Genomic DNA, 15,081 nt, shown 5'->3' with positions numbered 1-15,081 from the left:
TTGCTTTACGCGGCAACCATATGAGCGGCTGAGCAGGCGGTGCTGTTGCAGATGTGATAAAGGGGAAGGAGGCATGGCAGAAGCGCTGCGTTGCTCCTCACCTTTCAAGCCTTGTTCCAGCGTCTGCAAAATAACATGGAAAACTCTACCGCTAATGGATTGGCAGCTAAGGATCGAGCCATATCACGTGTTTGTTGAGCTCCCTTCAGCAATAAGCAATTAAAAAGTGTTTCCTATACCCACAGCCGACACCATCGGATCTAATATTTCCCCTCTGGAGTTCTCCCATTCTTCAAACACCTGCACAGCTTTCTGTGAGCACCCCAAGGTATCTCACAGATTTAAAATGGATTTACTGCTGGCCTGGAGAAAAGAAGGGAGAAGTAAAAGTCACCTCTTGACTACAGGATTTGGGGACAATTTCATCAGTCTTTGTTGAATTTTTTGAGCCCCAAATTTGCCCACAGAGGAGCACTTTCACAGGAAGAAATAGTGTTGGTCAAGGAGCTTTAGAGACTGGTTAAGTAGAATCTTACTATTTCAGAATCCAAGTCAAGTCCTTCCCCATCTTTTTCACTGTTTTCATAACCACTTCACTAGTTAACAGAGGCACAATTAGTGTCATCTGTGACTTGCTTCTGTTTTTTTTTTTTTTTTTAACATGATGGTGGACTCAGGTGCAGCAGTGAGTTGGAAGCAAACCAGATGAGGAACCTGTTCTGGACAAAAGAGATGCTTAGGGCCACAGGAGGAGGCACTAGATTCTGCTCAGTCCTGGGACTGTATTAATAAACCTGGTATGAAAGAGAGATGGACATTTCTGTATAAAAAACTAACATCTAGATGGAAAGAGGAACAAGTCCTGGAATGACAGAGTTCTGGGGCCACTAATGTTTAGAAAATTTGTGCTCCATTTGGCCTCAGTCCTTTTATTTAGTCCACTTCATTAATTCTTTTTAATTATCCACCTCATTGTTTAAATCTTCTGCTTACTGCTCAGCCTCTACGCTCTTTTGTAATTAACAAACTACACAAAACTAAAAGCATCAGGATTTGAAGCATGCTGTGAAAGACAGGAAAGATAGAGTTTCACAGGTTGTCTCTTAAAGAAAATTTTTCAGAATTAACCGTATTCCAGAATGTGTGCTACTTATAACACATTGCAAGAGCAGAGTACCACTCATGTACAGTTAGGGAATGACAACACATGTCGGTGTTTTGGGCTTAATGGGAGAGGAATGGGTGGGAGAGGAGAGGGAAGGTGCAGAAGGAGAGGAAGATGCAGAAATCTGTGGACAGTTAATGCTGGAAAGGGTAGGCTAATAATAATTAGATATTTATAATGCAGTAGGCCTCATTGCATGCAGACCTGTTTATTAACTGCTGTTACAATGGCAGATATCATTAGGCAATATGCTAGGAAAAATAATAAATAGTAAATTAATTAATAACACTTAAGTTACATTAATTAAATTATATGATGCAGTGCATTACCCTTGTCTTTCTGTGGCTGTTTTTTCCCCAGTTTCAGAGATCTCTCCGTTGCTGTCACCCCAGACCAGGACACAGCTGAACTACTGCAATCTTTTTTGTAAAGGTGGGCGTGAGGAAATAGGAAAGATTTAAAGTGCTGTGGAAATTCTCTATAGCAAAGGAAGCACGTTTGAGAGCACGAAGCAGGCAGATCAGGAGTTGGACAGAAGTGTAGCTGCTGAGTGTACAGGTTGTAACTCTCAGCCACTTCATGCTCTCGGTAGCAGCTCACAGATCCCTAAAGCCACAGGCTGTGCGTGGTGTTTCCTCATTGCTTAGGCAGCAGTGTTCCAGCCTATTTTCCTGTATTCCACCCTCCATCTTCTCCCATCTATGAGACTGTAAATGGCTAGGCAAGGATTCTGAAAATACGTAGATGAATGCTGCCCCATGCACTTATGTGTTGCTAGGAGGCTATGGGTATGCAATGCATGAGGAGAGTATGCAAGGCAAAGATGAGATGAGAGACCAGTAGCACACACAGCTAAAGCATAGATAGTCTGTGCTGAATTGAGATACTTCAGCAGGGATCCTCAGAATAACAAAAAGGAGCCAGAGAGGGTGGCAAGGAAAGGACTATTTGGCTCCAAGGTTCCCAGCAGCCTAGAGTTGTTGCTGTAGCTCTGCTCTCTGTCTCCTCGCTGGTGCCATCTCAGTGTTGCCTCATCTCTTGGTGCTAGTGCCCTACTTTCCTCAGATGCAGCTCCTACTCTAGTCCTGCCATTCAGCAGCTGCTTTCCCTTGCAGGACCCCACTGTTCTCCTGGGACATGTCTTATCAGGGAACACTAGGGTTTTTCCTCCCTGGGCCTTCTCCATTATGCAATCCAGTCATGGGGCAACATCTGACTTTGACTGAGAAAGATCAGTAATTTGCAGTGGTTTTTCCAGGTGTTTGTGCAATTATCAAATGAAGGTTTAATTCTTGAAGGTCTCCTGCAGCTTCTTGTCAATTACCCTACATGGCTGGAACCCAGATGTGCAAATTAATCAGCTGTTTAGAAGCATGGAAGTTCAAGATGAGTACACAACCACCCAACCTTTCTTTTGTCCATACCAAGAGTCTCTCTTTCAGCGTACTTAAGAGTAGCAATTTGTGCTCTGGAAAGGACTCTCACTCAACGTACACAAACAAAACAATTTGTAAGTGAGGGTTTGGTCCTGCAACGTATAAATGCTAAATTGTATTCTGCTTTTGCTATGAGTCCCTGGTAAATAAGGATTCTGACTACGGAAAACGTGTATGAAACATACACACACCCAATGCACTATTCTTTATCACAGTGAAACTAATTTCACTGCAATACTTACAGATTTCCTGCTGCCTATGAAAACAAGTTCTAAGCCTAATCTTTCAAGAATAAGAACTTTAAAAAGACAAAAAACAAATACGCAGAGCAATTTTCTTAAAATGTGAAAATATTCAACCTGAAGGTAAAAAGGGCAGAAAATGGAAGCTCCTGGTGAAAGGGAGGTTAAAATTAACACTGCATAGCAGTTATTTGCTTTACCATAACTAGCTTTTCTCCCCTTCAGGAAAGGCTTTAAAATAAAAGTATCACTCACTTTCTTTATCTCTTAAGGAGTTATGTTTTCAAGGTATAATTGTCCCTAATTAGTTACTTGAGAAGGAGAAAATGATGCAAGGATTCTTGCTTACCCAGTCTGAAAAAGACAATGGGGTAGAGTCTCTAAAGGGAAATTAATCTCTTCAATAGTAGATCAAAACAGTGTGCCTGCTGAAATTATTAGAAAATACTGTAATTGCTGCATTAGAAAATTATAGATCAAGATGTTATTTTCACAGGATATACAGTTGAGAAAGGATTAAAAAAAAATCACAACAAACAAAAAGACCATGTGTGTATGTCTCTGCATCTCTTAAGATATTCTTCCAGAGAAACTGCAAGTGTGAGCTACCTTAGAGAGATGAGGCTGAAGTTTATCTAACCCCTACTCTTTTTTAGATATTTGTAGCCGAATTCTACCCTCACTTATGGTCAGTGGGGTTCCTGGGAAGATGTCAAAATAGAACCAGATTTATTGAAGAGATTTCATTGACAAAAGAAAAAAAACAGAGCAAACAAAGAGGTTAAATGTTTTCACTCAGATAAAACTTCTTACTAAGAAAGAAATCAGTAAAATCTGTCCTAAGGGTGAAAATATAGAAAGGAAAAAGAAATGAAAGAGAGAGACAGGGTTGTATAGTAAAGGACTGTCAAGCAAGAGCTCTTAAGATTGATGTTTGTCGGTGTGAATGTGTTGAATTCGTTGAGGCTGAAGGTTTGCCTTCAAAAGAACCTTAAATCTTCCACACTTTCTCTCTAGTGGCAGATTTAAGTAACTTTTTTTATTCACTCAGAAAGGCAATGCTAAGTATGACCACTTCCCTGGTGTGCTGTTAGAGTGCAAAAGATAAAATTAGCTTTTTTTTCCTAACCAAATGCACAATTTCAGTGAAGAGTGTTGAAGTAATTCAGAGTATCTTAGAGGGGGTTTGATTCTTAAGAAAAAAAATACATAGCTTGTGAAATGACTTGAACAATGAATAAAACAATGTATGTATTTTAGCACATCTTTTGAGTCTTCAGTCAGCATCAATTATCTTCCATTACTTACCTCATTAGGTAGTGACTTCATCAGTGTTTTAAGAGTCTTCTCAAAGGTTATTTGGAGATGAAACCTGAAGAAAATTTTACACTTGCTAGAAGAAACCCTGGTATATGCTGACCATGCCCTTCTAAATATAAACTCTGGAGAAATGCAGATAAATTCTTCATGAATTATATTACATGGACTCCTCTGTGACCTCCAAATGCCCTGATTTTCCCTGGCCTACCACATAATAGTCATGTAGTACTAACCTGGAAGGACTACATATGAATAAGAGGCTATTCTGAGGTTTTAAGTGCTTTAAATTGTACAGTACTCCACAGGTGGCTTGGGAACAGAGTAATCAATTTGGTGTAAGATGTATGCCTGTATGAAAGCCCAACCTATCCTCCAAGACTGTTCTTCCCTGTGAGAAGACAGTCATTAAAAAAGCAAAAGAACCAGATTGCTAGTAATGAGTTTCATTAATGTGGCTGCTGAAGGTTCATTGCTCACTTGGCAGTGATGTGAAACGTGATCTTTAAAAGCTCTCAGATCTTTCTGGCACTTTCTGGCCAGACCCAGGTTATGTGTGAGTGACATAACCAGAGCACTTGGGACAAGCCAAAGGCAAATCTTCACAAAAAGGCAGGGAAGAGGAAATGTTTATTTATTTTATACTAGGTGTATTTATCGGCAATGCAGTGTTAACAGATCCCCACCAGGGGCAAAGCAAATAAAACTAGATTGATACCTTGAGACTGTGCTTCCTCCAGAGAAACAAGTATGGACAAGCCACTCAGGTGATTCTTAGCTCTGTAAAGCCCCCATCCCTCTAAATACCATTGTAAGGTATCTTTAAATATTACAGGAAGACATCAATAATAGGGAAAATCTCCACAGTTAGCTTCTCTGCAGCATTAGTACAGATCTCCACCAATGCCCAGGCAGTTCAGCAACCACCAGAACTGTGTCAAACAAGTGAACACCACCTGCTCCTCCCAACCTGGGCTGACCCCAAAAAAACCACAGTCCCAGTTAGCCTATCTCCCAGCAAGCCAGGCGATACCTCAATAGTCCCTGAGGCAAAAGGGCTGAATACTTCCCACCCCCCTGAAAGTCTGGAGGTTGTAGGAAAGTCAGAATGTGTCAAACAAGGCCTGCTGCCAGTGCAAGGCCAGCACTTCCCAGTCAGTGGGGGATGCTGTTGTTCTTTAGACACCATCTGTTCCAACAGCTGCTGGTGGCTTTCCAATAGGCTCTTTAAGTGCAGGTCTAAAAACAGTCAACCACTTCTCCTTATCTAACCTTGACAAAGGAGGCCAAAGATCAGAATCACTTTTGTCCTCTTCCGTAGGGCCTGGAGCGACACTGACCACCCTGTTAATTAGGGACTAGGATCACCAGAGCCCTGCTGGGAGTGTGCCTGCTTGTGTGGTGTGAGCAGAGCAGGGAAGGCAGCATCTTCTACCTAACAGCCCCCTCACTACCAGGTATGTCTATGGTGATGCAGGAAACACTTCAACATCTGGCCTGTCTCCAGGGTGGCCTCTCTGTACAAAGGAGTTCCATGAGAAGCCTCACCTCTACCAGAGCCTGAGTAATTTTCACTAATCCCAAAAATCCCTAAGGCACACACTGCACAGCCCATGGCAAGTTGCACCCTGCTCGGTCCTGGTGTAGCTGGAGTGCACTGCAGGCAGGTTCCACAAAGCCTTCTGGCTCACTCCTGAAGTGAACTGACTGAAGACTCACTCCTCATATGTCCCTGCACACCACCTGGCACCCCCTCTAAAATCCAGAGTACATTATCTAAAAATTAAGTATTTTAGCTTAATATTTTACTCCTCCCCTTGGCTTTTCAGCACTGTGCAGCGGTGTTTACTTTCCTAGCAGGATTCCTGTGTAATTGTTGTAAAGATTATAAGCAGTGTCACCAGCCTGCCCCACTTTTGACAGTTCCACAAAATCAATATTTTTACTGTAATGAAAAATCAATTGAAAATTCGTTTTCTGCCACACATTTTTACTACTTTTTTTTGGTACCAATTTTTAAAAACCTATCTGCTTACCTTGTTCAGAAGATTTTTCATGTTGTCATGATTCATTATTGGCATGATTTTTAAATAAAAATCTTTCGGCAGAATGTCCTAATTATACTGGACCTCGGTTTATACATATATATACGAATATCACTATGTGATATGTACATTTGAAAACCCAGAGATGTCAGATGTTTAAGACCATCTGAAAGCAAACAAAAAGGAAACTCGTTGAAACAGCAGAGAGCAATCCCTCACTCTGCCTCCTACCTGTGCCTGCAACAGTTACTTACCTCTGCTCTGCCTTCTATTTACTTCAGATGCGTTAAGGGACAGTAACACCCGCACGGTGCTTTTCTCAGTATTTTTATATCCCAATTATGTAACTGTGCTGCTTGCATAACCGCACCACCGTTAAAAGTAGGATTTATCTAAGCATCAATACGGAGCAGCTCCTGTCAGCCCGTTACCGAGTCTCCCTCCCAGCCACCCTCCGGAGCATGGAGATAAGCCGGGTGCTGTAGTGTCGGTGACGCCCACCCTTCGCAGCGCGGCCGGGAACATTCAGCCTATGGTAATGTTTGCCTTCATTGCGTAGAATAATGTCACCAAAGAAACCAGGTCTCAGACAGCCTCGCTGAAGCACGCACGGCAGAAACCCGCCCGGCTGCCAGACGTTCTGTGTTTGCGGCTCTCAGGTCTGTCCCGCCTGCTGGGGACCCAGCGGCGTCACCCTGCCCTTTCTCGGGTCTTCTGCTAGCGGCGCTGGCGCAGCCGCGGAGCAAGGCTGGGCAGCAGCCCCCGCAGCCCGGCTTACAGCCGGTGCCGACGCCTCCTTTGTGCTTTTGACACCAAACCGCCACCGTGGGGAAGGTCTGCTCGCGCGTCCTCGTGCCGGCTGCGCCTGCCCCCGCGGCCGCTGCCAGGGTGGCTCGGCCGGGCAGCCGCGGGGCTCTCTCCAGCCCGCCCCCGCTGGCCGCACCGCCCTGCGGCCTTATCAATAATTAACGGCAGCTCGGGTGTCTAGCACCTCCCTCCCCGAGACACTCTACCCAGGGTGGCGGGGGCATCTCTCCCCGTTTCCCCTGGATGCGCCGCCGGTTTCCAGTTACGGCGATGTCGGGCGGTAGGGCGGGAGGAGCCGCGGTAGCGCTGCCACTGCCCCTGCTGCAATGAGTGATGCTGCCGGGGGCGGTGGTGGAGGAGGAGAAGCGCAGAGCCACCGCGGCTTCTCCGCCGGTGGCTGCGGGAGAAGCGGCTGTACCTCGACCGGGCAACGGCGGCAGGGCGCGGCGACAGGCGGCAGGCTGGGGGCGGCCAAGGGGCCCGGGGTCGGCAGCATGCCGGCAGGGGAAAGGGACAAGGAAGAAGCGTTGCCACCTCCTCGCTCTGCTGCCCTGCTACGGTGGGACGAGGTGCCTGAGGACTTCGTGGAGTGCTTCATCCTCTCGGGCTACCGGCGGCTGCACTGCTCGGCGCAGGAGTGCCTGGCCTCGGTGCTGCAGCCCACCAACGAGACTCTTAACTTCTGGACCCACTTCATCCCGCTGCTGCTCTTCCTCAACCGCTTCGGGCGGCTGCTGCTGCGGGGCGCCGGGGATGTGCCCTTCCATCACCCGGCCCTGCTGCCCCTCTGGTGCTATGCCTCGGGGGTGCTGCTCACCTTTGCCATGAGCTGCACGGCCCACCTCTTCAGCTGCCTCTCCCCGCGCCTCCGCGCCACTTTCTTCTACCTGGACTACGCCTCCATCAGCTACTATGGCTTTGCCAGCACCGTGGCCTACTCCTACTACCTGCTGCCAGGCCTGAGCCTGCTGGATGCCCACGCCATGAGCCACTATGTGCAGCAGCAGCTGGGCTGGCAGCTGGACTGCAGCCTGCCCATCGCAGCCTTCCGTGCCCTGGTGCTGCCTGTGGCCCTGGTGCTGGCTGTGGGCTGCACAGCCGCCTGCTGCCGCAGCCGTACTGCCTGCTGTGCCTACCCCTTTGCTGTGCGCACCTTCGTCTTCGCCATGCCATTGAGCATGGCCTGCCCCATCATGCTGGAGAGCCTCTTCTTTGACCTTCGCACCCGCAACCCCACTCTCTTCGTCTACTTCTACCGACGCTACTTCTGGCTGCTGGTGGCTGCCTTCTTCAACGTCAGCAAAATCCCTGAGCGCATCCAGCCAGGGCTCTTCGACATTGTGGGGCACAGCCATCAACTTTTCCACATCTTTACCTTTCTCAGCATATATGACCAGATGCACTACGTGGAGGATGGTCTGGCTGAGTTCCTCAAAGCACCCCAGGCTGCCCCCACCTATCTGGGCACCGTGGGATATATGCTGCTCCTGACAATCTGCCTGGCCCTGGTTGTCAGGAGGTACCTCAATGTTGCAGATCTCTGCAAGCAGGACTAGTTAGGCTGGCAACCCTCAGGACAGCAACCGCCATACCATTCACCCTTGGTCCGGAGGGTGATGATGATCCTCAGACTGGCAACCCTCAGACTGGCCCTACCATGTCCTGAAAGATGCTGTGAAACCTCGGGGAAATGCACCTGTGGAAAATCCAGGTCCCGTTTGCAGAATGTTACCAGAGAAAATGACCATGGTGGAACTGCTTGTGCTCTTTAAACTACTTGGTTACCAGGGGAAGTAAACACTTACTGGTACGTTACTGCTTAGAGTAGATGCTGAAATAATTTAGCTCTGCTGCTGGGAAGAATGCATGGACTGTGAATGCCACTTACTAATTTCATAAGAATTAGATTTACAATAGCTCTTGGATATACATATATATATTTATATATCTAGCTATATATTTATTAGCTACATATTTATGTGTGTGTATATATACACACCTGAAGACACTTGTGCAATGATTACTTAGACTTGATTAATCAACTCCTACGTCAAATTTCCTAGCAGATTATGCACTGGCATTTATCTTCCTCTGTGATACTTTAACAAGCCTTTGCAACCACATACTGGATTTTAAATGCAAACAAATCAATAGCTATCTATAGCTTTTAAGGTCTTGCAGCCTTTTCAGCCAGGGAACAATAGATTTAGGAGAGAGAGGATAAACAGCTGTGAATTATTACAGAATTACCAGCTGATGGAGAGACTTTAATTAGACAGTGAGTGGTTGGTGTAGCCACTCAGATACTAAAATAAAATAAAGGGATACGTAGAATAACTGAACCAGAAAGGGGCCAAACTACTTTGGAGCGCGGGCAGGGGGGAGAAGGGCACTGCATAACAGCATAGCTCTTCCCCCAGCACGTCAGGAACATCTGCTGTGTTAAGGAGGTTGCTAAGGGGCCCCTTTATCTTCCCTGGTAAATCAATCCCAAATCAACCCTTTAGCATCAAAGTCAGATGCCAGACTTTCTATAAGCCCTTGCCAAGCTCGGTGGGAGTTTTGTGGATGTAAAGAGAGGAGCTGATGCATGAGGTCTCATTCTGGATCTTTTAAAGAATGATATGGAACTGGTATCTCTGCTCTTTAATTAGAACACTGCCAGATTTACCATTCTAAAATTAGTTGCAGAATAAGGTACTGCTTAATCTGAGTTCTGGACCCGAAATCTCTCTCTACAAGTACCAAATACTGGCACTTTCTCATCATTCCCCACCTATTCTTGTTTTGATTAGTTGTGGCTGCAGCTGAGTTTGAAGACCTCACTCACAAGTTTTGAGGGAGTCAAAGGCAAGAATTACGAGATATTTTCCAAATCTTTTCACACTAACCCAGGTATTGTCCTTCTCACATGACAGTTAACTATAGATTGAATTTAGTCTCTATATAATAGAGACATTTTTGTAAATTACTTGCAAATTTTAAACATGTATTTTGATTTTTGTCTGACAGAACAAGTGACAAATATGCAATAGTATTATGCAAGAGGGTTACAACTTTAAGTTTAGGAGAGAAACTACTTGTATATCCCATTAAAAAAAAAAAAAAGGGTGATACTTCCTTAGGAAACACTGATATACTGCACAACAGTGTGTTGGCTCTTAACCTCAGCCTCTTTGCCCATATAGTTGAAATGGATTTCTGCTTGGGCCTTTCCCATTTTTATGGATATAGCATCCAAACCCCAAGAAAATATTTTGAGCCCAGTCCCCTAGTCTTCTGTAAGACAAAGCCCCCTTTGTTTATAATGTGAATATAGAAAGGGCCGTATCTAGAGATGATGCAGCTAAATCCTTCATCTAGGTAAGAATAATCACGGAAAGCAGTAATTGATATGTCCTGTACCGATATCAGTTTTGAGAAAACTTCCCCATGAAAAAGAGTAAGCTAAAGGGAAACTACATGCACTTTGTTTTATCACAACCCATTTTAACTAGAATGGTTTGAGATTCTCAGTGAATTATGAGAATGGCCTAACAATAATACCCTTTTCCAGGCACAATTCTGCCAGTATATAATTTGTGGTAGGGTCACATGTGGTCTCTTACAGACACTGGCTAGTTCTTTCTGAAACAGCAGTTCCCAAACCATGGCCTCTTGAGTTACCACTCATAGGCCATGAAAACCAGCATGGCCCCTTGGGGCTGTCAGTGTTCTATTTTCATTTGCCAACCTGCATTAAAAGAAAATTAAAACTACAGGAAGTATTTTTAACTTTACATCCTTTTATTAACTTTTGTTGTAAATATGGCATTGCTTGATTCAGCCACCAATAAAGCAGAAAATGATCTGCACTACTGGAAGAGGAGGCTGGCTCACAACACTGTTATGCTTTGAAATGTGCTCCAGATTGTGAAAAAACACTGGAAACTCATAACAGAAAGCAAATGGATCAAGACCTGTAACAGTGCCATCCTATGAATTTTGACAACTGCAAAAAGAGGTCACAGTCTTTGAGATGTGCTGTATTCAAGTTAAAATAATAGAGGCAAAGTAGAGCTCAATGACTCATCCAAGTTTCAAAACTAATTATATAGAAAGTGTTTGCCAGGGAGATGCCACTAGCACATCCAACTAGCAATTAAAAAGTAAGAAAGAAATCAAAAAGGCCAGGGAGAGAAAATCTCGGCAGTAGAAGACAGCTCAGAAACAAGCAACAGCAAAAGCCAAATGCAAAAAAAAAAAGGACTTTTAAAGCATACTGTATAATGAATTATGTTAGTGCTTGTCTTTCACAAAGTAGAGGACATTTCAAGAGGCAGTGTTAAAAAAGGCTGTTGGTAACTTATAAGAATACATTTGATATTTGTAGTTAGGCCACACAGGGTCATCTATATATATCTATCTCTCAACAACAGATAACAGTGTAAAGGTTAGATTGCAAGCAACTGCAGTGTTACTGGACTCTTACTGCTGTTACAAAGGTTGCCTGTAAGCCCCAGTTGCACTGCAGATTTGGTACCTGGCTCTGATATTAAGAATATTTCTTCATTTACAAGTTTCTATTGGCAAAATGTTGAGGCATGTGTATGAGCCTGAGCACTTTGTGGAATTATTTGTAAATGCTATTTGCAAGTACTGCTCTCTGAGTCACTGTAAGCAGGCTATGTGAATCAGGAGCGAATGGGTACAGGGAGATGTGATTAGATTTTAAGAGTTCTCATTTATGTGTTTGTTTGTTTGTTTGCTTAAAATGTGGCTACAAATCCAAAAGTTACAGTAAGTGTGGAGAATATCTAGGGAAATGCCTGAGCGTCTGTGTTTACTCAGTGAAGGACATGTATGCAAATAATTGCTCTGTTTTCCATGTCCAGTAGTCAGTCTCTGTAAACACAGACAGAACAAAACTGAGAGAGTTTAAAACTGGAACAATATATCTATAATTATAGTGCTTGACTTTGTGTGGAAGTGAATGTCAACATTGACATGGCTTGTAAGGGAGCGAGATCTCTTTGTGGTATGAAAGCACATCTGGCTGAACATCTGTAAGCATTGTCCAGAGCTTAGAAACAAGGCCTAACCTGCAGACTAGATGCATAAGGACCCCCTAGAATACAAAACGTTTTGACTAAGTACCTGTCATAACGTTTTTATTGCCTGGGTACCTGTCGTAAGGTCTATACTGGGGACTCCACAGCTCACCTTTAAAACCTGAAAGACTTTTCAGGCCTTCTCTGGTAGAGTCTGTGTGGAAGAAGACAATGTGAGGACTGGAAATGCCTCTGGGTCTTTCCATCTTTGTCCAGCACTGATCTTCAGACTGACATACCTGTGCCAATGTGAACTAACCTGTTGATGGGGCCAGTTCCCAGAGTACTGGTGGTACAGGTGCTCCCCTTTGCAATCAGAACGTGCCTAGAACTGCAGTGTACTCATTGGCATATATTCAATAAGCCCAACTTCTGGGCACTTCCAAGTAACCTGTGAGCTTCAAGCTTACCTTTGTGTCAGATCAGCATGCCTGGTCTGCAGCAGTTATCCTGTATTCTGTGGTGATGCACTGTTTCTTCTTCTGTAGTGTATTCATTTGAATGCCACCATCCAGGATACCTGTGCAGCTCTCAGCTGCTTTGTTATCAAGACTGGAGTCTGCAATCTGGAAACGAAGGGAAAGGTTTCATCTGCATGCACACTTGTAGAAATTTAGCAATTATACGTAGAAGCACATTGGGTTTTGCTAAAAAGATAGTTTTGGTTAGTTGTCTGAGTGTTGTGTTTATTATTTATTTGCTGAATCCAGCTACTCTGTTGGGATTTTGTCAACAGTGCACCTGCAAAAAATGACAGTATGAAAGTTTTACTTCCTGTTTAAGTAAACTCTCTGAGGTAGCACATTCATAAAGTATTATTGCACTTAACTCAGTAGATTACCATCCACATGTTTTACAGAAGCAAAGCATGCCTGGAATAATTGCCCAGATTATACCATTTTTCATTGTCTATGGGAGTAAAAATAACCAAGTGGCTGCTAACAAGCTGAGGAGTCAGGCACTCCTGGGTCCTTGTCCCTGCTTTGCCACTATCTGTTCTGTAAGACTGGGCGTGTTTAAACTGTCCATTTTGAATGAATTTAGCTCATGTAAAACACTGGAATTGTACCAGGGTTGAATTCGACCCTTGGTGTCTCAGTTTCCACATTTGTAAGATGGGGAGAATATACCTTACCTACCTCGCAGGGTTGCTCTAAGACTAGCTAATGTTTGTAAAGCACTTAAAAATGCAAAGACCCTCCTAGGTGCTAAGAAGAAATATTACTGAACTCCGGCAGAGAGAATGTTATATTTTTCCATAGCTCTTCATCTCATAGAAAGAGGAACATGAATGTTTTCAGACCATGAACTCTTGAGACAAACCCTTGGCACTGCCATGCTCCTAGGAGGTTCATGTCTTGTGTCCTTTGGGGCTGATGGCAAAATTTCCAAGACCTAAGTAGTAATAAAAAGGCTGACTAAATGTTTGAGGGTCAGGAGTAGAGAAAAAGTCCATGAGTTAAGTACTCTTCAGAAATTCTCACTGATGACTTGTACTGAGGGGAGTTGTAATGCTGATATGAGGCCTTGTTGTTCTTTTAGCCATGGATTGTCCGTAGGATTATGATTATGTCTCAGTTGCCAATGGGAATTTTAACCTTCAATCTACTTCTTGTCAGAACAAAAAGACCTTAAATAAACGAATCTTTTATGTAAACCTGTGTAATCACTTGGGAACATAAAATTGTATCGATCAGACAAAGTTTCTCGTTTCCCCTCCCATTCCCCAAAACAAACAACATGGAGCCAATCCTATTCTTGAGAGGAAACTGAACTTGGATCTTCTTATCACATATGTTTACTCTTCCTTTGGCATGGGGCCCTGACTAAACGTACTGCTAACCCATTCTTGCCTTTTCTTGGAAGGACTGATACAAACAATACCATTCAGTAGAGGACAATGTTTTTAAGAGCTTCTCTAATGAGTAGCAGTAGTGGAGACAGAGAAAGACAACATAGACATCGAAGGGTTTGAGGGATTCATTAAGTCTAGACATCTACCATATGAGATTCACCCAATCCAAGTGTATTCCTAGTTTCTGTTAGACACCTGCAAGTCAGGCCTACTCTACCAACACCCAAGTTACAGCTGAGACGTTACCACCTTCTCCTCAGATGAGATGTAAGAAGCTGAGGAAGTGTCACATGCACTGAAGGACACAGGCCTCCATTCAAGACATTTAGTGTCTTGGAGCTGGGCGTGGAATAAAGTTAAGTTATTTTCACAACTTGCTTAGATGCTGCTTCATTCCACTGAATTCAGTAATAAATTAACAACCCAGACAAATGAAGCAGGCTTTTGCTCAAAGTACCCTCTGAGGAAAAACCACCAGCAGACTTCTGCTTTCAGGGCAATTGTTTCCTGGTCCACGCTCAGAACACTGAGGACTCTGAAGTAGGGCTTCATTATTTCATGTGAACGCCTTAGGATTTGTGGTTGTAGCTAGGAATTAATAGTATGGAGAAACAGTTTATAGCAAGTCAGTTCTGTCTGCTAGAGATTCAAGCATGCTTAGTAAGAGATAGCACATTTAAGGGTCTGTGCATGCAATGAACAAAAAAAGTGTGAATTTTGTCTGGTTCCGAACAAAAAGTGTGAATTTTCTTTGGTTCTGTTGGGAGGGTTTGAAAATTTGCTCTTTGTACACTTTTGGATGCTGACTACTGTATATGTAACGACTATGCATTTTTAGCAAAAAGGGTGTGAGCTATAAATAAAGTTGATTCTGAGTAAATTTTTGCAGAAATGTATTTATAAAGTGGTTTTTTTTTCATCATATAAATCAGTGTGACATCTGTAGGCTCAGAAATGTGTTGAATGTAGTTATCTTCAAACACAGATGTCAGCATGAGTACAGGAACTTCCACTTCTTGTATGGTGGTGTTGGCATTCCTGAAAACTATACCACAGCAGCAGTGGTGGTGTCATTTTATTGCCTTCTATGTTTTAAAGCAATAAAACAGCATCATTGCCTTTTT

At 43.7% G+C, this 15,081-nt stretch overlaps 1 protein-coding gene across 1 annotated transcript; it reads left to right on the top strand.

Moving 5' to 3' along the window:
• Window positions 1-7,338: 7,338 nt before the first annotated feature.
• Window positions 7,339-14,913, top strand: PAQR9 (progestin and adipoQ receptor family member 9). The gene has a single exon (XM_054385803.1). It carries the CDS (start codon window positions 7,339-7,341, stop codon window positions 8,566-8,568), a length of 1,230 nt encoding a protein of 409 aa, XP_054241778.1. The 3' UTR covers window positions 8,569-14,913.
• Window positions 14,914-15,081: the final 168 nt, after the last annotated feature.

The sequence above is a fragment of the Indicator indicator genome, chromosome 13, assembly GCF_027791375.1.
Source record: "Indicator indicator isolate 239-I01 chromosome 13, UM_Iind_1.1, whole genome shotgun sequence".
In the NCBI taxonomy this organism is placed as follows: Eukaryota; Metazoa; Chordata; class Aves; order Piciformes; family Indicatoridae; genus Indicator; species Indicator indicator.
This window is presented reverse-complemented; position numbering and strand designations above follow the sequence as displayed.

What these genes read in the sequence shown, in the direction of transcription:
- PAQR9 (XM_054385803.1), top strand. Translation starts at nt 7,339, where the DNA reads ATGAGTGATGCTGCCGGGGGCGGTGGTGGAGGAGGAGAAGCGCAGAGC.